This window comes from Lissotriton helveticus, chromosome 9 (genome assembly GCF_964261635.1).
Source record: "Lissotriton helveticus chromosome 9, aLisHel1.1, whole genome shotgun sequence".
NCBI lineage: Eukaryota > Metazoa > Chordata > Amphibia > Caudata > Salamandridae > Lissotriton > Lissotriton helveticus.
In genome coordinates, this window is record NC_136070.1 from 950,864,882 (window position 1) to 950,889,856 (window position 24,975).

General features: G+C 42.1%; 1 protein-coding gene across 3 annotated transcripts in view; it reads right to left on the minus strand.

The window, feature by feature from the left end:
• The window catches only part of RNF123 (ring finger protein 123), a 1,600,675-nt gene that overhangs the window by 1,031,192 nt on the left and 544,508 nt on the right, over positions 1–24,975 (minus strand). For all 3 annotated transcript variants that reach the window (XM_078661207.1, XM_078661208.1, XM_078661206.1), the window contains exons 21-22: positions 15,631–15,732; positions 4,979–5,085 (exon numbers count right to left, since the gene is read on the minus strand). In XM_078661207.1, coding sequence (XP_078517333.1) covers positions 4,979–5,085; positions 15,631–15,732 — 209 coding nt within the window. The remainder of the gene's footprint in view (positions 1–4,978; positions 5,086–15,630; positions 15,733–24,975) is intronic.

Here is a 24,975-nt window from a genome sequence, read left to right on the forward strand (position 1 = left end):
CTGTATTTTCTCTCAATTCTGGGGTTTATGACCCGTGCCCTAGTTGTTTCCTTAAATATGTCACCTGCATGTTTAAGTACCCCTTTTAACATAGGTAGTGTTTTAACCGATCTCTCTGATGTGGCAAAGGTGTCAAAGAGGAAATCTTCCTCAATGGGGTCTGCATGCATTTCTACATTGTGATGGAGGGCTGCCCTTTCTATTAGTGCATTGAAAGCAGCTGTATCCTCTGTAGGAGAAGGCCTAGCAGGGTATGCAGGTGTATCTGGAATGGGTTGAGAGTCACCAGGATGTACTGGATCAACCCATGGTTGACCTTGATTGTCTTGGTCAGTGTCTACTGGGTAATTGTATTCCTCATTATATACATCATCCACCTCTTCATCTGAGTGTGTGGGTGTATATGTGTATGGCTCAGGCCTAGTTGGTCTAATAGGCTCAAATAGAATAGGTGAAGTAGAACAGTCCCTTTTCTTTTTGAGTGGTATGACATAAGTCTCTTTATCAGTTTCAGGTCTAATTTTTCTTTTGTAGAGTGTGACTTTGCCAGAATCAGGGTCAATGTAAAGTTTTGACTGTTCTTCTGATGAGGGGTCTGGATATAAGATCTCCTGCTCAGCAGTTCTGGGCGTTTTTGCCAATGTCCTTGTTTTAGTTTGTGTCGGTTCGATACCGCTTTTTGGGTCGACCGCCTTTGTTTTCGAGGAAGTTGGTAGGCCAAACTTGATTGGTCCGAGATCCCTCGGTGGTCCAACAGTCTTTTTCGGTTGTGCTTGTATCTTCGGAGCCGACATTTTTATCGTTTCGACGTTTTTTGTCGAGTCGATAGTATCTTTCTGACCTTGTTGTGTTTTCGTAACCTGTGGTTTCGGACCGATGGTTTTGTGTCTCGGCTCGATTGCCTTTTTCGGGTCGATTTTCCTCGGCTCGATTGTCTTTGGTTGCACAGCCATTGGTTTGTCGACTCTCTGTTTTGGTTCGACAACCTTCTTCGGATCGAGTCCCTTTTTTGTTTTGTCGGCGCCGATTTTGTCGGTTCGACGGCTCTTTGTTTTGAAGTGGATATAGGTGCGCTGGCCCTCGGCTCGACAACCCTTGTGTTTCGACTCCGATGGATCGACATAGTTTGGTCCAAAGAGCGTATTGTCGACGATCTTCTTTGGGATCGACTCCGATGGATCGACATAGTTTGGTCCGAAGACCGTGTAGTCGATCAGTTTCGGTTTCGTTTTAGGTTCCATAACTTTTGGTTTTGATTTCACCAATTTCTGAGTACGAGGATCCGATGGCTCTTTGCTTATATTCTTAGCCGAGCTGTGTCGCGGGGCTATAGAATGGGTTTCGGGATCTTGGCTAAGGCCTTCTGGCGATGCCTCGACCTGAGCCCGTGGAACCATAGAAGTGTATGTTTGGGGTGTCGTACTCACGGTTAGCCCCGTTTCAACACTGGAGTCGTCTTCAATGGCTCCGATCCCTTGTTCGTCGTCTCCTACCTCGACGATGTCTTCTTCTTCTTCGACATAGTAGTTGGAGTTATGCTCCGAATCTTGATCCGACTGTTGATCTGATTCTTCGGCTTCGACGAGATCGTCTTCATCGTCGAAGATATTTTCCGGCGCTGGTTTCTGCATGGTTAGCCTTGCGGCCCGTCGAGTCCGAAGTGTCTTTTTCGATCGAAATTGTGCACAAGCTAGGCAGTCGGATTCATTATGTTCTGGAGATAAACACTTGTTACATACAGGGTGTTTATCTATATGTGGGTATTTAGAATTACAAAGAGGGCATATTTTGAATGGACTTCGTTCCATCGACGACTGGTCCCTTTGGCGTCGAGAAGGCCCGCGGTCCGATTCGACGGCCCGAGTTGAATAAACTGTAGATAAAGCTCTCAGCACCGATTCGAAACAATAGCGACTAGACCGAAGGCCTTTTGGCCTTTAGAAAGTGTATTTTAGATTCTGAACTTCGAGTAAAGGAAAGTACATCCGAACCCAATGGCGGAAAAAAGACAATCTGAGGATGGAGAGGATGCCCATGCGCACTGTAGTGCAAGGGAGGAGCCACCTATCTCGTGATACTTCGAAGACTCTTCCAGGACAACAATGTGCAATCATCCGGACCCAACACTAGGCGGCGATCTATGCACAGATGTGAATTCAGCAGCCCACATGCCTCGAACAAAAGGGAACTGATGTCATCACGCCGGCGTGGGCCTAATATGGTGTCGGTGACGTCAGCGGAGTCGCGCACGATGCCGTGCCTCTGTGACGTTGGCCCACGTCGGCGCGAAGCTACAAAAAGAATTTCCGAATGCTGCTGACGCAGGGGATATTCACAAGGTGAGGAATCCACTGGCAGATGTATCTATCAGAAAAAATAAATAACATAAAACTGGGAGCTCTATTTACTGACTGTGGCGAGTCTGCCTTCCTCAGCCAGTCGTTGAGGTACAGGAAAACTGGTATCCTCAACTTACGGTAGTGTGTTGCAACCACTGCCATTACTTTCAAGAACACCTGAGGGATGCTGGTGAGGCCGAAGAGAAGCCCTGCTAACTGGACCGACCTTGTACCATAGATAGAATCTGTGGAACAGCACAAATGGTATATGAAAATATGTGTCCAGCAGATCCAAGGACACCATCCAGTACCCCAACTCCAGATCAGTCAACGTCTGGGCTACTGTGAACATTATGAATGTGTCCTTCCTCAGGAAGGCATTCCAAGGTTAAGGAATAGTATAGATTTAAGGCTTCCCTCATTTTTTGGCACAAACAAATAGCAAGAGTAACAATCCTCTCCTCTTTCCAAGTCTGGAACTCTCTCAATAGCATCTTTGGAGAAAACATTCATACTTTTGCAACAGAATGGAAAGCTGCTCCTCTGTTGGTTGGATGTGAGGGTAAGTTTGGAGCCAAACCCACAGGAAGAGCTGATCAGTACCAGTTCGGGAGTAGGCCAGGAAATTTTCCCCACACAAAGATGCCATATAAATGTGGCATCTGAGGAACCTCTCATCAGAACACTCCTAGACGTGTGGACGGAAAGAACTGCCCTGCTGTCTGAAGAGGGAAGACTGTACCTGCTTGCCTTGAGAACAGGCTCCCCAGAAATAACTCAAAGGGTCAGATGGCTGACCTCCTGATTGAGCTATAGGGACACAACAAGCTTCCTGAGGCCTCCATGCAACTGCGTAGCTGACCAACACCAACTGGACGTGCCTGATTTCTGCTGCTGGCATGTGCTGGAGTGAGTCTTGATCCCCAAGAAATACCCCTCCCCCGCCCCAGGACCCTTGGCTGGCATCAGAGTGTACTGCTCCTGCATCAAAAATCAGCTCCAGGTAAAAATCCAGATATTTGGAGCTCCATCAGACTGTAAGCAGACTCTTCACGTCAAGAAACAACTGTCCGCAATGCCCATCAAAACGAAGCTCCAGCAATGACCCGATCTTTCCATCAGCGACAACAGTCAACATCACCAACAAACAGTGCGTCTCGCTCCAACGCAAAGTTCCAGAAGCAACCTGCTCTTCGTGCCAAACAGTGACCGCCTGTGTCAACAGCCAATGCGAACCTCCAGCAGCAACCCGCTCCTTGTACTAATAACTGAAACCTTGCGGCCCTGCCAATGCGAAGCTCCAGTTGAGTGTCCCCACCTGGTATTGGACTGTGTGAAGGTAAAACTATTTACTGGGACAAACTTGGCCACTGTATCTAACCAGTGCATCATCGTGGGTTGACTAAACTTGTGACTTTGACACAGTCCAGCATGAACAGATACGCACGAGTGGCGCACTGTGCTTTGTGGCACTCTTTTCACCTAGAACTTTGAAAAATAATTACTCTGGTTCTAATGGTTGGATTTTTGTTTCTTGGGGTCATTTTATTTATTAAATTGCACTCTATTTTTCTAAATTGGTTTGGGATTTCATTGTGTTTTAAGCTTTATTACTCTGAGTGTTTCATAAATACATTGTTAAGTCGGATTGTTTTTGTGCTAGTCTACCAGAGGGTTAAGCACAGGTTTATTAAATTACTTTTGTCCACATGAATTTATCAATTTATTAAAGATGAGTTAAAAAAGTTATTTGATTAAGATATTGAAGTTGCCCATCAGGCAGTGGAAAACAATATTTCTAGAAACAATTCCAAAGACATCACCAGTGGGTCCAGCCTTCGTGTCCAACAGTCAACTGTCTTAGAAATTCGGGATGGATCCTAGACCAGGAGTTGTGAAGGGACCTGATTGGTACGAACTTCTAGAATACTTCAAACCCAGCAAATAGTTTTTGTCCACTTCTAGGAGCTTATGCTGGTGGGAGGTCAAAGGAGAATGAGGAGGAGTCACCTGGCTCACGTACCACAGCAGAGGTAAGCAATGGTAGTTAATGTGCCACAGTGTTAAAATGTAGCTCTTTCAGTAAGCAGTCTACTTGTGTCTAAGAAGTTGTATTGTTTTGTACATACTTTTTCACTAGGTCATGAAAGGTATCAGATGTCCCTTTTCCCAATATAAATGTGCGGGACACTAAAGCAGCGTAGCGTGGCAGACTAAGCTATAACTTCAGCAACATAAGGGAACAATCTCAGCAGCTATCAAAACATGTGGAGGTGACTCTAGTGACCTTGTAATAGAAAGTTTTGACCAGGTACCAGGGGAGAAATTAGGCTGGCCAAGCAATAGGTGAAAGGTAATTACTGTTAAGTGTAATGCACTGTTTATGTATAGTAATAATAATATACAAGGGAGTTTAAGGTTACACTGCTCCTTACTAAACATAGCTTAACATTACTGTGTGCAGATTTATAAAAATAATTTCTTTGTGCAGTAAATATTTATTTCAAGATCGTTGTGACTTTGGGTCTGTGTTTTTATTTAACTTTCCATTGTGGTGCACTGAGATTTGGTTGTGAAAGTTATGCAGCAATCCTTCTAGCGCACACTTTAATCCAATGTTTACTGGCCTGAATAAATACCTGTGTCGTAGAGGTAGCAGACTCCTCATCTTCGTCCAAGTCATCCATTGTCACAGCCTGTAATTCTGCAGGATCAATGATGATATTCGCTTTAGAAGCAAGGTCATCTTCATGAAGTTCAGCATGAAAAGAAAACAAAGATAGGTTAGCAGCCAGTGTTTATTGTTTAGAAGCAAGAATGAATAGCATTGTTTAAGCCACCTGAAATAGATCATCTTTCATTTCCTACTAGTGAACATCTTCATTCTTAGTCTCCTTTTGTCATGCAATATAATTTTTCTAGGGCTTCTTTCAATTTCCTCCCATAAGACTTTCTTTAGAACGGTCAGTTCTTTTTTGAGTATTTAGTGTTACTGTTTTCACCTGTGCGTGCTCTATGCAATTTAAATAAATACTTTACTTGCTTTCGGTAATGGTCTTTCTGGTCAATATTCTATCTTGCCACTGTTTCACACCTTTGACTATCCTCCAGGTGCCAGAACGGATTCCAAAAACTTTTCTAATAGCAATAGTTGCAAAGTAACAATAGATGGTGTCAACATTGCCCCAACTGCTGAACATCTGTTTTTACCGTATGTGACAACAATGAGCAATGTAGACTCCATTTCACGCAATGTCAGCTCCTCGTCCTTTATTTGGACTCTTCAGAGGCAAGGAGAGAAGAATAGAGAGCCAATGTAAGGATTATGTCACTTACCCTGTAAGCATCTGTTTGTGGCATATAGGGCTGTAGATTCACATGCCCTGCATACTCTTGCCCTCTAGTGTTGAATTCGGAGTGGTGCAAGTTAGTTTCTTCTAAGAAGATTTTCAGGTCACGAGATCAAGTGACTCCTCCTCTCTGTGATACTGCACATGGGCATAAACTCCTTTGTTAGATTGTTTTACCACCGTTGAGTAAGAAAGTGGTGTAAGAATAGTGTCAGAATGAGGATGTCAATGCTAAATGCACATTTATCATCCAAGTATGACATGTAACTACAAAGACCATAGGTTTCCAGGGAGGAGGGAAGGCACATGTGAATCTACAGCTCTACATGCCAAGGACAGATGTATGACTGGGGGTGAGTGGTTGAAAAGTTTCAGCACTCCGTCTATCATCTTGTTGTGTTTGCTTTGTTCACCTAATGGCCAAGGGTATGGCTGCTCAGACGTGGGTCCCTTGCTCGATGTGCCACTGGATTCAAGCAAGCCTTGCTGATGAGGGGTGAAACCCTGAAACCGGTCCTAGGATGGTTGTTTCCAGTGCAGGGAAGACCCAGACTGGCAGTTTGGCTGGACTGTTCCCATGAGGAACAGGGTCAAGACTGCATATGGCTCGGTCCAAACTGGGGTGGCATGGTGAGCAAAAGAATGATGGATTAACCCCAGATCTGTGACTGGGGGTGAGTGGATAAAAAGTTTTAGCACTCCGTCCATCATCTTGTTGTGTTTGCATAGTAAATAGCTGTCATAGTCTGTCCGGACTAAGACCACTTTCCCTATCAGGTGAGACAGAAATGCTTTTAGCGCTAGGTGAACAGATAGAAGCTCTAGGTAGTAGATGTGGAGATTTTGATGTTTGGTGACCCAGAGTCTCTGAACTGTTAGATGTTGCAGATGGGCACCCCACCCTGTGAGTGGCGATGAATCCGTTGTGAGCAAGATCTGTGGAACAGGGTTGATAAATGCAGTCGCGGCTGCTCCCGTGATACAGTAATGGGGGGATGAAGCGACAGGGGGCAAGGGGGAGAGGAAAAAGAACAGTTACGAGCCCGCCGGCTGGCCAGCCACGCCTCTCTTCCGTCATCTCCATCCTCCATGGCTCTTCAAGGCCTCTGTTTGAACAGCCAATCACAACGCTGCAATGCAGCGGGCGTAGCAATTGGTCTGAGCCCCATGGTTCGACACTCAGAAGTGGAATTTGAGCCTGAGCAGGTTCTCTAACCAGGCTGTAATGCCGCCTGGGTGGAGAACATGGACACTTAGGAGGGCGCCACCACACCTCCCCCTGCGCAGCCTAGCCCACCCCACAAAACTGCCCCAGCACAGAAAAATAGAATAATAACATTGCGTTATCAGCATTACATTTTTCCTTTTTTGGCGTGCTGAAAGACAGTGGGCCGATGCCCCTCCGCCGTAGCGGAGGATCGGCCAATGGATAAAGGGACGCCCTTTTGATAGGTGCGGCAGTCTACCCAAACTAGATCGTTTAGCTGACCCTATTATTGACTCCATTGACGTGCTAAGCATTACCGTAGAGGACGCATGTTTAATCTGGCATGAGGTACTATGGCAATGCATGATGCCATCATCCCTGGGAGCTGCATGAAAGTTCGGACTGTTAGATACTGGTTGCTTTGGAATTGTAGTAGCAGTGTTTAAAAACTGTGAATCCTGGCTGAATTTGGATAGGCTAAACCTGTTTGAGTGTGTTGTATAGCTCCTAGATAGAGCTGCAGCTGTGAGGGTGGAAGATGGAATTTCTGTGCATGGACTGTGAATCCTAACTGATGAATAACATTTATGGCAATCTGAGTGTGTTGTAAACACTTGTGGTGTGTGTTGGCTTTGATGAGCCAATCAGCTAGATATGGGTCGGTATGAATTTGTCGTCTTCATAGATGAGCTGCTACTACTGCTAAACATTTGGTGAAGACTTTGACTGCAGTAGTGACTCCAAATGGGAGTACCTTGAATTGATAGTGTTTTCCTGCTACCATAAATCTGAGATATTTGCGATGTGCTAGGTGAATAGAAATGTTAAAGAACGCATCCATTAAGTTCAGTATTGACAAAGTCACCTTGCTGTAAGAGAGGAAGCACCTGTTGAAGTGTGACCATATGGAAGTGTTCTAACAGTATCTACAGGTTTAAAGGCCTGTGGTCTAATACTGGCTTAGAGAATCATCTTTTTTGAGGATTAGGAAGTAAAGTGAGTAAACCCCTGAGCCGTGGTGTTGTAATAGAACTGGTTCAATAGGCCCTTTTGGTATAAGAACTTGTACTTCTTGTTTGACCAGTTGTTGGTGCTCTAGAGAGAGTTTGTGAATGTGAGGTGGAATATTGGGAGGATTACTGGTGAGCTCCAGGCAATAACCATATTGGCTAATGTCCAACACCCATTTGTCTGATGTTATTGATTGCCAAATGGAAAGAAACTGGTGCACTCTTCCCCCGACAGGTGTAAGATGGTAGAGGGGAATTGGTATTAAGCCACTGCTCGTTGGGAGATGGAGGGGTAAGTGCTGGTGTGCCTTTACCTCTTCCTTTAAAATTATTTCATATATAACCACCCTTGTAGAATCCTCTAGAGGGGGAGTATTGAGTTTGAGGACTGTAGGAAGATGTAGCGGCATCTGTGGAGGTACTTTTGTGAGCCTCCCGTATAAAATGAGCAGCAAAAGGAGCCTCTTTTAGAGGGTGACTGAAATGCTCTAACAGATTTTGCAAATTCAGTGTTTATTCATTTTTTCAAGTGCTTCGTCCACTTGATGGCCAAATAGATGTTCCTTGTCGAAATAACCATTTAATATTTGTTGCACCTCTGGTTTAAACCCAGTGATTGACAGCTATGCATGTCTTCTGAGGAGAATACTGGTGTTAACTCCTCTGGCTACAGTATCAGCAGCGTCTAGCACAATTCTGATGGAGGAGTTAGATATTAATGTTCCGTCCTGCACCAATTCCTGCCCTCTTTTCTTCTCTGGGAGTAACTCCTCCATTTCGTCCCAGTGGGCCCTATCAAACCTAGCCAAAAGACCTTGTGTATTGGCTATGCACCAATGATTGGCTGGTTGTGCAGCCACTCATATACGTGAGGCATCTAATAATTAAGACTCTTTGTCTGGGGGTGGTGCATCACCTGAGGGTTTAGAATTTTCTCTTTTACTAGCATTGGACACATCTAAAGAGTCCAATGGATGCTGGCCCTTAAAAAAATTGGATCAGATGGTGGGGGTTTGTATTTTTTTTATCAACGCTAGTTGTTCTGATATGTGCATGTACAGGGTCTTAAAAAAATTCTTCTGCATGGTGCATCAAGCTTCTAACATTTGTAAAGACTGTGTTGTCTTATGTATAGTTCCAAACATTTCATATAAAAAATCTTCTTCGAATGATTCTTTATGTAAAGTGACTCCACGGTTAATGGCTGCCCTGGCCATTAATTCCTGATACTAGGTGTTTTGATCAGGAGGTGAAGGTTTTGCATGTCATGGATCTGGTGGGGGTTGGCCATAAGTATCATCCCCGCCCCTGCGTCAGGATCAGTATGATAAGAACCCTGTAGTGTAATATCTAGAGGGTCTGAAATTGGTACTAAAGGTACTGGTGAAGATGGTAGAGTTGAATAAGGAATGTGGTGGAGAGGGCTAGTAGCCATGTCCGTTTTCTTTTTTATAGGACTTTTTATATCATGTGTCTTGTGAACTAGGAATCTTCCTTTTGGAGGATAATGGTATCATAGGTTTAGTGGAAATATATCCAGTGTCTGTATTATTAAAATGTTGTTCTGTTTTGTTCTGTTTTGGATCTAGCTTTTCCAGCATAGTTTCCTAAATTGACTCCGGAGGCTGAGGAGCAAGTTTCTGTTTTGGCGCTGACATTTTCGGTACCAAGCCAGATTTTTCCTTTACTCCTTCGAAATAAGTTTAGGGACCAAAGGTGTAGTGTCTCAACTCGAGCCGGAAGGCTTGACTTGTGCTTTCGGTGGCAAGCCAGAGGGCGGGGTATTTAAAGCAGAGTCTCGGTACCTACCATGACCTAATTGCAGTGGTGGCCCAGAAGCCTTTTGTTTGGTGGAAGCGAATTTTGTGGGCAAAGGGGGTTTGGTACTCACTGTACCTTGACGGGTTGGGACATCGTGGGACTCCAGTTCGATCTCCAGTTCGGAATCAGAGTCTTATATGGAAAAGGCCTCTTCCTCTTCCACTGCAAACACTTTTATTTCTTCCTGTTCAATATCTTCTATGAAGATATCTGGGGTGTCTTCGATACTCTGCCACTGCATTTCTCTTCGTCGAGCCCGACAGTCACACAGGGTCTTTTTAGATCGAAAGGAGCAACAAGCATCACAGTCTTCTTCCTTGTGCTCCGACAGGCACAGGTTACAGACCTTGTGACGGTTGGTGCACGGCTATTAGGAGTGTCACCAAGGGCAGAATTGGAACGGAGTCGGTTCCATCGTCAGATTACTCGATGGACTGTAATGTGGTTGTAACACCGGGTACGGGCATTAGGCACATTTCCGGGGACCATAATATAGCCAGATTAGACCAGCCGTGAGTGGCCCAGACCTTCTCACAAGCACCGCTTAATATACGCCCAGAATCAATGCAGCAGAGAAGATGTGAAGTCGATACTCTTACAGTCATAGGGGTAGCTAGTATCCAAGTTACCAGTAAAAAGATTGGCTGTAGTCTTGTATCGTGGAACAATGCAGGCTTACGAGCTAAATTTAGCAACTCCTTATGGTTAGAATACATCACAAAACACGAAATCATCTGTCTTCAAGATACATGGATGAAGGATCCCATTCATATGAATGGTTATACAATATTCAATACTCAAGCGATAGGGGGTATGCATGGCAGAGTCAAAGGGGGGGCTCTGTATATATGTTTCTAATCAGCTAAACTTTGTTAAAACTGAATTTAAGCCCGAGTACCCTTATTATCAAATATTAACGTTATTTTTAACTGCATCCTATTCTATCACTCTGGTTAATTTATATAACAACATCCCACCTGATAGCGTCCCCAAGGTGGTAGGTTTATTGCATAATGAATTAAAAATCATGTGTAATGCAAATGTCATTGAAAATATGCTCATTATGTGTGAAGATTTTAATTGTCCCCTGTGGTCCTATGAGGATTACAGGATATGTCTATTTAATGAGGAAGAGGGCACATGTGGTACTCACTTTTGTCACGCTAGCACAGGAGAAACTTTTAATGAATTGGTGCTTAACTTAGACTTAGGTTTTGCCAATGGCCAGTGCACCAAACCTATTCGGATGCCGCAGACCTTTAATGCGCGGGGCCTTAGTTCAACAATAGATTATATTTTGTTGTCAAATATGTGGGCCTCTAGAGTGCTCTCCTTTTTAGTAAATTCTAATCCAGTGAGTGACCATTACTCTTTATGTATTACGGTCAAACTACCCCTGAATATTTAGAGAAGAGATAATCAGGTGGTAGATGAGGCCTTAGCAAATTTAAAGCTTGATAAAGTTAATGGGTATACCCTTCGGTGGAACATGATGGACCCAGAGAGAGTCAATAAACTATTAATCACAAGGTGTAGATCTGCCTTTGATACCTGTTTGAATGAACTAGCTTACCCTGAAAGTATTCTATCGTCTTTCCAAGCGGTAGCAGCCTCAGTTAGGGACGTGATGTTTAAACAGGGTGGTAAAAAGCAAACCCCTCAACAATGGTTTGACTCATTGTGCACTCGTGCACACTCACACCTGACACACGAGCTTCATAACATCCCCAGGAATAGCATAAAAGTCAAAGAAGCCAGAAGGAATTACAAATTAGCACTTTTAGAGAGAAAGGATGCTCTCAGGAAAGAAGTCTGGGAGTTGCTTACCTCGGCGGTAAAAAAGAAAGACATCGCTCCCTTCTGGAAGGTTGTCAAAACACCTTTTCTGACGCCAGTGGGGGGCCCTTCTGTCGAAGTAGCGATCAGTGAGGGTCATTGGATCGAACACTTTCTTAAGATATATAATGGTCCTCGTTCCATGAATAATCATGATATTGATAGCGTAGGCCCTCCTTGTCAACCACTTGATCTATATTTTAGTGTTAGCGAAGAAAACAGGGCACTCTTGCTAAGTGCAGGTGAGAAAGCTTCTGGTCCTGAAGGGATACCGGTGGACTTGCATAAGTCCAACGTCACCTTAAGGGCCCCTGTCATCACACAAATAATCAACGCTAGATGTAAGGCCACTTTCTCATCACCCTGGGTGGAATCCACTATAGTTCCCATATCTAAGAAGGGTGATCGCCAGGACCTGACCTGCTGCAGGCCCATTTCCCTATTGGATTCCATAGCCAAGGTTGCAGGACGTATCGTCCTAGAACGTCTACAGCTCTGGGCAGAGGAAAATGTAATTGTCAGATATATTTAATATGGTTTCCGTGAAGGATTAGGGACTGTGGAGCAGAGTCTAAACCTGGCGATTCTAATGGGAAAGTATCTTAGGGCAAAAAAGGGAAATCTGTACCTAGTTTTCAATGACCTTACGGCGGCTTTTGACTGCGTGAGGCACTCAAAACTTTGGGAGATTCTGGAATCACTTGGGGTTGATAAGAATATCATTAATTTTATCCGCTGCCTTTATAATGGAGCTAAATCATGTGTGCGATTTGGCATAGGAGGTGAACGCACTGCCCTCTTCCCCATTGGAAGGGGGGTTAGGCAAGGCTGTGTCCTAGCCCCCTTACTCTTTAATCTTTATATTAATGGTTTAGGTCAGGCCCTCCTTAAAGATGTTCATGATTTCCCCCAAGTAGGTAATTGCCGCCTTCCCAGCATTACTCTATGCGGATGATGCTGTAATCATGTCCCGCACCCAGATTGGCCTACAAAGGACCCTAAACAACTTCTTTAATTTTATGAAGGAGCTGGATTTTAGGATTAACATCTCTAAAACCTTTGTAATGAGATGCGGTCACAGGATTAAGAAATGCAGGGACATTCTGGTGGAGGGTAAACCATTGATATCAACTAGTGGCTTTTCTTATCTAGGAATTCTGTTTAGTCATAATGACAACTGGGCCCAAGCCGTGGTAGCAAAAAGCTGGCTCTAATAAGATCAACAGCTGCTTTTGCAACTGTTATTTATGGGGCCGGGATCTGGGGTTTTGTAAACACAAACTCAATACAATTAGTGGAGAATTCTTTTATTAAATATATTTTGTCAGCTTCCTCCAGTACCTCAACCTATGTCTGCCATGCTGAGTTGGGTCTCCCACACATATCAGACCTCATTAAAATGGAACCAATTCTCCTCTGGCAGAGGATCTGGGCAAGGGAGGAGACCAAACTTAACAGGGACCTATTACAGGACTGTTTGAGCCTGGAGGGTGTGCTAAGGATACCGTGGCTTAAGTATATCCAGGACTTTACAAAAGACATAGGTAACTGTAGTAAGCTTCCACTTTAATTCTAGTCATGTTTATGGTAGAATATTTCTAATTGTGCTTAGTTACCCAAGAATGTCCTGTTGGCATTCTTGAGTTGATGTCTGTTAGAGCCAGTTGATTCCTACAATGGCTCTCTCTCCATGTAACTGAATAAATATACTCAAGACATCTACTTTCGTATCTTCTGAATTACTACAATTTTATGGCGACGAGGAAAGTACCACCTTTCTAAGACTTTTCCTAGAAATCAGGGCAATAGTGCTGGGATTAGTGAAGTATTCCGGGTTAATGTAGTAAGCTTCCACTTTAATTCTAGTCATGTTTATGGTAGAATGTTTCTAATTGTGCTTAGTTACCTAAGAATGTCCTGTTGGCATTTTTGAGTTGATGTCTGTTAGAGCCAGTTGATTCCTACACTGGCTCTAATAGACATCAACTCAAGAATGCCAACAGGACATTCTTAGGTAACTAAGCACAATTAGAAACATTCTACCATAAACATGACTAGAATTAAAGTGGAAGCTTACTACATTAACCCGGAATACTTCACTAATCCCAGCACTATTGCCCTGATTTCTAGGAAAAGTCTTAGAAAGGTGGTACTTTCTTTCTTGGAAAGTAAAAGACTGTCTGGAGAAGTTAGTAAACCTAGTGCTCTGAATCACCAGATGGTCCTTAGTACCTTTAGCCTACAGACCTATTTAGCTTTCGTGCCAGCTGGCTTTGGCAGGCTTTTACTATTTATATTAAGACTGGGGACAATACACAGATTTGTCTCTTTCCCCAAGATGAATGATTGGGCAAGTGAGCTACAACTTTGCCCATGTGATAACCTGTCGCCCCAATCATCTATGCACTTGGTTCTATTTTAAAAATGTATACGGAGGCAAGAAAGTTTTGGATAATCCCGATTCTACGCAAGTGGGGGCTGAGACAATGCAGACCTGCTTTTATTAAGCTCCAGTTTTTAGAAAATGAACATGTTGCCTGGAGGCTATCTATGTTCTTAAAAAGGATACTCCACCATAGAAAGAGCATTGTTTTTTAGGATTAAGAAGGAAGCTTTTTGTAGATATTTGCTTGATAAATTATAGTTTATTTTAATTTGTGTAGATAACCATGTGATGTATTTTAATATTGCAAATCATCAATGTTTTTAACTTTGCTAATTTCTTTATTACTTGCGCTTTTTATGATTGTCGAACCACAATCCAAATAAAGCTTTGTTCTGATTCTGATTCTAATCCATGATGGTTTCCTCAAGTGGAAGTTAAGTGAAAATGGGCTAGTCTCAAAGGCCACAGTTGGCGTTTTCTCAATCCTACTAGGAGAGTTTTCCGATTTTAACACGCAAAGGGTGGGAAACGCGTTTGAAACAATACCGACAAGGGCATACAGACGATTGCACACAAAAGGAATCCCAAAGAATGGTCTCGAACTGGAGCGATGCAAACTACGTCCGAACTCGATGGCAGGAAAAAAGCAATGCCCATGCACACTATCACCTAAAGGAGGAGTCACCTTACCTCGTGCCTGGAAAAGACTTCAAAGAAAAAACACTGGCAAACATCCGGGCCCAACACAAGATGGCAGGAGTATGCAAAGCACACATGTCTCAAACACATTTTTAGGAGTAGACAGTGGTCTATGGGACCACAGCTTACTCCTATACAAAGTTTGTAGAGATTTCCATTTTCTTTAAGGAAAACAGCTGCATTAAAAAACTGATTGCTTTATTAAGAAGCAATCAGATATGGTGCTCTGCTGACCCCAGCAGGCCACCATCTCTCAGTGATGATAGTGAATCGTATTGGGTCACAAATTGCTTTTATCAGATGCATTTTATGTACATCTGGCCCATGTTTCATTGCATTTGCCACCCTTGCCCATATTAGTCTGAAACCTAAACGTTGGTCGTGTCCAGCTCCAGATAGAGGATTTATGCTGGGGTAGGAGTTGCCCGAGAGGCTGAGATTGATGGTCCAGAATCAACTGTAGCACAGTGGGCGTCCAGAAGGTTCAGAAAAAAACAAAGTTCTGCAGCATGGCTTTCTTAAAAGCCACAATGTACACAACATCGGAACGAGAAGGACATTTAGAATTTAACATCTCCAACAGAGGAACTGGCTCAAAAGAAGAGCTGTTGTTTATGGAGATAGAGGGTGGCACTGCTGGCTCCTGGACTTACTAAACATGGACTTACTAAACATGGTGACCACTTCCTTGTGGAGGACAACAATTGCTCTGTGTGCTTTTTTTCTGTGTTGCTTTTGAAGGGAAGATAGATTATACAGATTGCTCGCTATTCTGAGGGAACTTACAGACAAAAGCAAGTATCTTCAAAGAGAGAGGAGCCTGTGTAGGAAGTAAGAAGCTACACCCACAGTCAGATAACCAAAGTCCTTGCAGATTCTGAATGATGAACGGTGTTAGGGAGGTCCTTCTGAGCTCTGAGCTAAAAAAAGCATATTTATGTTTATATATCAAGGCATTTTCGTGGGTTAAGCTTGCTCTTACCTTTAAGCGTCTTTTTGAGATGTGACAACAGTCCACCAAGCCTCTGAAGATCAAAGTACTCCACCTTCCCATTGTAGAAGAGCTGAGGTGGAATATATGCTTCTGGAAACAGATGAAGTGAAGAAGGGTAAATGGGGGATCGTGGAAGAAGCTGAGAAAGAAGTGAGATGACTGACAGGATAATGAGAGAAAGCTTAAATAAAGTAGAATAGAATGTACAGCACAAATGGAAAGGAAATACACAGAAATGACCAGCAGAGATAGGAATGCAAAATGAATCAAATAAAAGAACATAAGAAAAGTAAGAATTATGGCACATCAAAATGAGTGATGAATAAAAATAAAATATAATTTTCACTAGCTGTAAACACAATACCACCAAAAGACATGAACTTTAGGTAGACAAAGTATGTTTTCCTATAGTAAAGCATACAATCTTGAAATATGCATTACTTGAACAACTAACTGTGAAGAAACTAGGATAACAGGCAGACCAATGATAGTCCTTTGAGGTACACCTTAACCCTGTGTCAGACACCTTTTTTCCATTGACAAAATATTGGGACCTGCAAACAATAGCACAACTGAAGAGATCCAAATGCTACGGAGTCTTTGCCATCCTTCCACATAGGATAACACTACTTTTAAACATGTCATGACAAACGAACTACGGTGCTATGAAGTTGTAATAATAGTAGAATGTGTGCTGTATAAATGTCACTAACACAGCACTAGAATATTATCTGGAGTCTGATCTCAACCCTTTGAGGTGGTAGGAGATTCTTCTTTGGTCTGAAATATTATTTTAACCTCCCTACATTTTATCACTGTAAATGGGGAATATACATTTTCCATAAAAGGTATGGCTCTGGCTGGACACCGATTTGACGGTATGATTATAGTGACATACATCAAGTCCCAAACTTACTAACACATTGTGGAGTACGCCTTAACTTCTGGACACAGTTATCTTTGGAGAGTCAGGAGCAATAAAGTAATAACTGTTCAATGTATTGCCTGCAATAGGCTGTAGGACTGCAGTGGTACATGGCAGTGCCCACCACACATAATGCCTTGTCACTACTGACTTTCTTAGAACCTGGAGAAAAGGCCTTGCAATCATCGGTGTACAAGTTGCGCGCGGCAAACACATAAATAGGATTGTACCAGAGATCCACACAAAGAAGTTCAGTGCCGAGCGAGCTTGCCTCTATTCTTAGTATCGCCACCCTCCATTTAACACAGTTTGATGAAGGAAACAATCCATCTTGCTTATCTATTTCTGAAAAACCCCATAAGGATATGATTGTCACAGTATGTGATGTAGTACAAATTAGACACTGTAACAAGTTCACATCTTCTCAGGATATGCCCTGTGTAAAAGATTCTCAACTACCCTGCATGGCCAGTTGGAAAATTAACACCAGATTCAAAATCCACTTAGAGGATACAAGGAGTTTAGGAGGAAAGTGTTCCGAAAGACTTAAGCACTTCATTACAAATAGCTTTTACAGGCACTTGCCCCATTCACCACTTAATCAAAAATGGGAAGAACCTCACAGGAAAGTGGATTCAATAAGCATGACATTAAGGGTCTAATGTAGGTGGCCCAAATACCGGTCGGTAACGGTGAAATTCGGTAAATTTTACCGTCACCGGCCAGTATTTAGGCATTCGTGATGTAGGGAAGGATTCGGTAATAAGGGATCGGTAAATACAGATTCCTTAATACCAATTCCTTATTGGACTTGCATTTAAGGAATCAGTAATACCAATTCCTTAAATGCAATGTAGAAAGCACATAAAAGAGTGCTTTTGGGCCTTAAGGAAATCGGTAATTACCACCAACTTCAAGTTGGTGGTGATTACCGAATTCCTTTAAAAAAGTACTTTCTTGATTTTTTGGAAGTGCCATGTGGCACACATCCATGCCCTTAGGGCATGCATGTTTGCCACATGTGCACACATGCACATTTCAGGGGTGCAACAGGGTGTCCTTTGGAGACCCTGGCACCTTTGAAATACCTACCGGTATTACCGATACGGTAATACCGAATCGGTAATACCAAATGTCTTCACATTCATTCCTATGGGCCTCCAAGCCCATAGGAATGAATAGGTAGGCATTCATTATTACCGAATCCCAATTACTGATTCGGTAATAACGAATATTAAGGATCCGGTATTTTTTACCGAATTCTTACCTACATCTGAAATACCGAATTCTAAATACTGAATCGGTAAAATTCTATATTTAGAATTCGGTATTTCACTATTACCTACATCGGGCCCCAAGTCATAGAACTTAATCCACCTGTACCCCTACATACATTTGGAAGAGGAATACATCATGACCAAAACAAGGCCCTAAATAGAAATTAGTTTACTAAGGTGAGCATGCCTCCCTCTAAGGTTGAAGACCGCATCAGAATCTGGAACAAATGCCACACCACTACCTTAAAAAGCACAAGAGAGCTTACATTTTTAGATCCAGCTGATTAGAGAACTATGTTCTATTCACCCAATAGAGGAAAATCAAGATAACCTCCGCCTAAAAAAAAACGTCCTCCAGACTACATGTGGAGGAAGCGCAGCAAGACCAATTGTGTAATGATTTGTGGACTACCAATTCACTATGATCGTATCCCCCAGAAGGGTTGTTGCTGTAAACTCTCTGAAACAAAGGATGGTGCCTTTCTGGTTGTTCTGAGTGGCAAAACTGTCCATAGAAGTGTTCCTCAACAGGCAAAAATCCTCAAAATGTAGTTGCCACTAGTTTGGCCTGAGTTTCACATTCTCCAACAAGTTCACTGAAATTTAAATGAAATTCTGCTTGATGATGTAAAACCAAATTCTCATTACCTCGCTGACTAAATATCTCCTCACTCTCTCATTCAAATAATGCACAGGTGCCACATTATCTTGTAGTGTAGTTCCTATAGTCCCAATAGGCTCTGCGCATTGGAATAATATCTTCAGTAGTGTAGACGTAGGACTGAGGTTAACTAGGTCTCTACTGACTATATTAGACTTATGTTTTGTGCCAGCTAGCTCAGAGTTCACTAGAAACTTTCTCGAATAAGCGAGGAGGAGTTTAACCTCCCTGGATAGACAAGAAGGGATTTAGTTTCTGACCACCATAAACCATGACAACTTTGCTCTCCCTGAATAAGAGTATATCTCTAGAGTCGTGTGAAAACAAAAGACAGCTATTTTACTCAAAGGTGCGTACTTAGTTTCACCAGACTGCAGAGAAAAAGAGAGACGGGCGTTTTCAATAAAAGGTGTTATTTATTGAGCAGTCTCTTTCCTCATACAAGAGAAATGAATTGCTACAATTGCAATACTTATAGTTAAGTAAAGTGCATACAGTAAAAGCAAAATTATGAAATAATACTGTAAAAGCATTGATATGGTTTCTTAGCCATATGATACTTTAAAATGGATAAAATAGTTACATACATATATACATTGACTAATCGTACTCAACTGGTGCTTCTAACTACGCCTACCCCGGTGTACCTGACCTAAGCCTAATACGTGGGAAGGAGTAAGTAAGTAGCAGTTTAAGTTAAGTTTGTTTTGCCAAGGATCTGACTCAAGAATTCTCTGTAAGGGTTTAGTCAGTTCAGTACCTGGGTATTAGAAGGCAGGAGGGCTGGTATCTCTCTCTCAGGACTCGGTATCCCAGTCACCCGCAAGGTTAAGCTGGAAACGCCGGAGGCTGGATTTCTCGGCAAGAGAAAAGACAGCGTCTTTCTCAGCGTGTCAAAAGGGAGGGGCAGCGTCCGTGGGCTCTCGCATCAGCTGGGCTCTTCGGAAGTAGATAGCTGCTCTGCTCCAGGATTACCACCGTGTGTTTGCTTAAGGCAACGTTGGTATATTTATACCTGAAAGGTGCCGGGTTTGACGTAAGGCTGGACATAAGACGTCAATAAAGATGTCACTAAGAACTGGTCGTTCTTACAGTGCTTTACAGGAGTTCTCGGACGAAATCAAAACAAAGCAGCGGGGATTTCCCAGGTTGCTGGAGGCTTGGATTTGTTTAAGAACTCGGTGTGCTTTCTAGGGGGCTGGAGGAATAGGCTTGCCTAATGTGACAGCATGCGCTATGACTGAATTATGTAAAGGGTTTCTATGCCGTTGTATGGATATTATTGATTTATAACTGGACAAGGGCAAAGAATAGGAATATTGATTCAGGTACCTAGATAAACACACTACACCCACTCCACGAATTCATGTCCATAATTACTAAACTAAGCAATGGTAAACATATCTAACGGTGCATGTGTATACCGATCCACCCCAAAATACATTTTTTGCATCTGAAATGGCATATGCGAAATACACTAAAAATGAGTATAGGTACTGTATGCTTTCAAGCAGTGTAATCATTCATTAAAAGGATGCACATATATATCAGCATGAATGATTTGCGAAAATTACACATGAAATGGCTCTTAATACAGAAAAGAAAAGTGCGAGACCATTTCATCACATATAAATACAGTTATTTGTAAATATGCTAGAGGCTGAGGTAATATATTGTCTCTAGAGTTCCTAAAAATAGAAGCTCTGTTCTCTAAGAATAGTTCTACTTTAAGCAGAGGATGAGTGCCAAAAAAAAGGTAAATATTTTGGAATCGGGAAAAAAATAATTTCGTTTTTTCAAGGAAAGAAGTCAAAACAGTTCCAAATATTTTCAGAAGCTTTTGTTTTTAAAGCTGAATGCCAAATTCAGAGTAGTCAGGCAACGCCGAGTGCTCGTTTGCTTAAAAGTTTATTCTTTTTGTTCAGGGGAGAACATCATTTCAGACAGACTTTCAAAAAAGCAGTTTACCGCTTCAGGTGAAAGTTCGACCAAGTTGGAAAATGCCGCAACTGTGCAGTCGTGGGAATGATTGCTATCATCGATGACATGATCAGCAGTGCTCACAGAAGGTCGTACCTGGTTGATGCTGCTCATCTTGCACTTCACTACCCTTCAATCGCAGTGGTGAAGTCTCAACGAATGCCGTCATCAGGATGGGTAACCGCTGGGGACAACACGATGCATGAGCCTTTACTGGACTTAGCAAAGTATCTGTATCCAATGGTACTTCTGATTGTAGTGTGAGACAGACGTCTAACACGCATTCTTCTCCGCACAGCATACATCTTAACACAGGTAAGATACAGTTCTGCCAGATGGGTCTGAATGAAAGAAACCAGGTCATGTTCAGATCTCTTAGCCGGGCTAATCCAAGGACTTTAGTTATGCGGTCCCGATAGCGTATAGCTAGGATCGCTTCTTCCATTGTTGCTGGAGTCTTGTCTGTGACAAGGCTTGCCATACGAAGCAGGAGTATCAAAAATAAAATGCCTGCTACGAGTCCCAACAGGAGTGGAAGGCCGCCAAAGAGTGAATGGACAAAATTAGGGAAGATGCCCAGGACTGCTTTGAAAGGTGTCAACAGTCCCGAAAAAATTGTCTTAAATACACTCACGATACCATTCGTATCAGAAATGTTTAAGATTTCGTTTAGCATTTCTGCGAAGTGTAGGGGGCAAATTGTTGATAAAAGGTTATGTATCTCTGCCGTTGTCCTTGCAACTTGGAGATCATACGTTTCTTTTTATGACGTCAAGTGCACTGGCGTCTGTAGAAGAACAGACTTCATTCTGCTTAAAGTATCAATTCGAATAGAAGAGATTTTCAAACTGGGCCAAATTTTTCCCTCCCTGTCTGGAGTGTCGTTCGGATACAATACTTGCATACAGCAAGTGACCCTGGACGAAACGCTTACCAGATAAGCTTTTCCTGGCACCAAGCCACAACATCTGTGGTCCACTATTAGAATGTAGCTCCCGTTCGAAAGCCGTCTAAAGAATGGCTCTATTCGAGTTGCAGGTGTGCCAAGCTGGTGACATGAAAGGTTATTTGAAGACCCCTCACAGGCCCCATGTAGATTTATACCCTGACACAGAAGTATACCACTTAGTGATTTTTCAAATTATATCCACTAAGAAATACATTCTGTCCTTTTTCACTATAACACATGTGAGTGTAAGGTAATTTCCATGATGACTTGATGTATCCTTAACCCAACCTTTCATACTGGCCTGCCTGTATATACTTTTGGCAGTATTGAAATTGGAAAGTCGTTATCGGAATAGTTATTATCCTGTGTATTATCCATTCAATGACAGGTCGTTCTGACATTGTCAATGGTAATCTCTCCAGTTTTTCAATGCTCAGAATTGTATATTCTGCTCCCTTTTGTGCCAAGCTGATTTGTATGTTGTAGATAAGGGGGTTAGACCCATGCAGTCAGTGGGACCTGGGTAATTGATTGAGGTATATAAAGGGGTCCCAGACCAAACAGACAATTAATTATTTACATTCACATATTTTTTAGAATAGATCCAAACACATCACTAATCAAAAATCATTGTGCATAAATCCATGAGTTAAATCCTAATTATCATTGATCCACATATGAGAGGTCAAGGAAAAACACATGTCAGACACAACATTCTTCATGAAAGAGACTCTCTTTCATGAAGAATGTTGTGTCTGACATGTGTTTTTCCTTGACCTCTCATATGTGGATCAATGATAATTAGGATTTAACTCATGGATTTATGCACAATGATTTTTGATTAGTGATGTGTAACTAGTTGAAATGTTTTTCCCTCCCATGCACTCCTTCCCCTCCTCTTGTGGGCGCATTTGAATTTTGTGTACTCTATTATTGATTTTTCAATCATTGAATGTTCCATGGTGCAGTGAAAATAAAAACACTGTGCACCCTTATTTGCTTTGGATCTATTCTAAAAAATATGTGAATGTAAATAATTAATTGTCTGTTTGGTCTGGGACCCCTTTATATACCTCAAGCTGATTTGTATATCAGTAAGCTTAAAGATAGAGAATAGTGACGTTGTGTTGATTAAACGCCAAGGCACGTAGTCTGAACGCAGATTTTGTAACGTCCAGCCAAGCTGTACAATAGAACGCAATTGGGACTGACCATGTTTTAACATTAGCATGTCCTGCTCTATTATATCGATTGCAGATGATACAATACTGTCCAGTGAATATATTCTGGAAGACAGAGTCATTAACCCATTGTCCACAACAGAAAGTGATTTTTCCAAATTAATACGGTCAATTTCCCGTATTTTCTCTGCTGTTTTAATTTGAGTTTCTTTTCAAACTTCGTTATAAGCTGCATATATAGAGGCCGCTATGAAACATTTTTGACGCTGTTTGCGTGGTCCCATAATGAAATCACACAAGTCAGCACCTTCCTTAAGTAAAGTTAAGTGTTGCTTAATTTCTGCCAGTGTGGATGTCTGTAACCATTCGAGGCAGAGTTTTCCTACACTGTATGTTGTTACTATCCCTGGATGTTGTCGCTGGGAGTATCTAGGGTCTGGCCTGGTCAATTTGAACCCCTGTATTTTGTTCAGGAATCTATCTTGACCGTTATTAGTGTCTGTGGGCCAGATCAACCATTTTTTCCAATCAGGATGTGTTCTGTTTTGGTTTAAAATATGGGATACGTCTATCTCAACCTCTGTAGTGCTATTACTATCAGGTGTTGGCTTTGGAATAGACGGTTTGTTTAAGTCTTTAATTTTGGCTAGGCCAAGACAGGTTGTTTGTTGAATTGTGTCATTCAAAAATATAATTTGTTCTGGGATCATGCAGGCTCTGGATAATGACTCTATACCTTGCACTTGCCAATCTTTAGTACCCCAGATTGTTTTTGTCTCAATGTTATTGTTCCAAAAATCAAAACCAAATGTATTCATTTTTTCAAAAAATGTTTCTGAATAGATTAATGTTGTATTTGTCAGCATGGTTTTCATTCCTGTCTTATTCAACAGTTTGAAATAAAACGTTTCTGCTTCACTTGTGTTAAACCCTGAGAAGTATGGAAATTTCTCATAAAATGTTTTCGAACTACCTTTTGGTGGAGTTGCACAATGTTCCCATTGATTATAATTTAAAACATTTCTAGGTTGAGCAGATTTATGCAAATAATGGTTACCATAGTGGTTGTAGCAGCACATCTGATCATAATTCGATGAACCTTGTAAATAATCATGTTCTGTACATTTTGCTGACATAACTAAGTCTGACATTCTATCATTAATACTTTCAAAATCCCAATCATCAGAGAATGTACTCGGTTTTACAAAGTCACTTAATGAAACCTTAAATTGATGAGGATACTTCAAGAGCTCGACCGGGCCATATATATCGTAATCTGTTTTGTCCCATGCTACCCCACCGGGTATTGGATTGGCTGTGAAGTTTACTGAAGAAAGTTCTCTTTCTCGATGTGTGAAGACTTGTGTGGCTTTAGGACCAGGTTGATATTCTGGCTTGCTGTGTCCATTGTAACATATTTCCCCTCAATGAAGTGTCCCAAGCATAGCACCATGATGAGCCAAAGCAGGAGGAAAAGTACACCTAGCACCACCCAAAATTCAATCCATGGGGAAATCAGATAGGTTTTTTGTAGTTGATGAAAGAGTTCTTTAGTTTTGTCTTTAAAAGTTTTTGTTGTTGTTGGCTGTTCCTCAGGTTCGCTCGGATCCTCAGAAAAGTCATCAAAATTGATGAAGTAGCCTGATGCAGTTCTGTCAATTATTGGAATTGCTTCTGGATTTTTCTTTGTTTTATTAGCATAGTCTGTGGCTACATCGTTGTAGACAGGTGTTTCTTGATGAATTGTTGCAATTTGGGTTTCAAGAGGCATACGTTCCATGGCTTTGTTGCATAGTCCTTGTTGATTCACTGTAGGTTTATCAAATGTGATTAGTCTCTCAGTTTGAACCTCTTGATTTGTAGCAAACTTTGGTGTTCTGCTATTTCTTGGGAGTCCACTTGGCCTACTACTTATTATTGGCCACATGATTGTGGTTTAACCAGGTCGATGGATACAACTCAGTTCTCCTTTTTACCAGCAAGGGGCGGTAGTACAACTGATCTTGTTCCGTTGACAGCTAAGACAGGTACTGCTTTTCTGTAAGAAGGCCCAAATTCCTTCTTCACCGCGATTTTCTCTCTGACCAGATCCCCAATCTTTGGAATCCAGACAGGCCTTGCTGGGACAGGTGGTTTCTCTTCAGTGGCTGTTGGCTGTTGTTTCAACTTTATGTTGCTCAGGTCTTTTCTTGTTTCATTTAAGTCCTGTAAAATAGCCAAACGATCTTTGATATCAAAGCATTTTCTTTCTACCACTGAAGTCTGACTATTGAGATCCTGGATATGCATTCTAGTCCCGGACAATAGTTCGTACGGACTGAAACCTTTTAGAGAATTTCTTGGCAGATTGTTAAGACTAC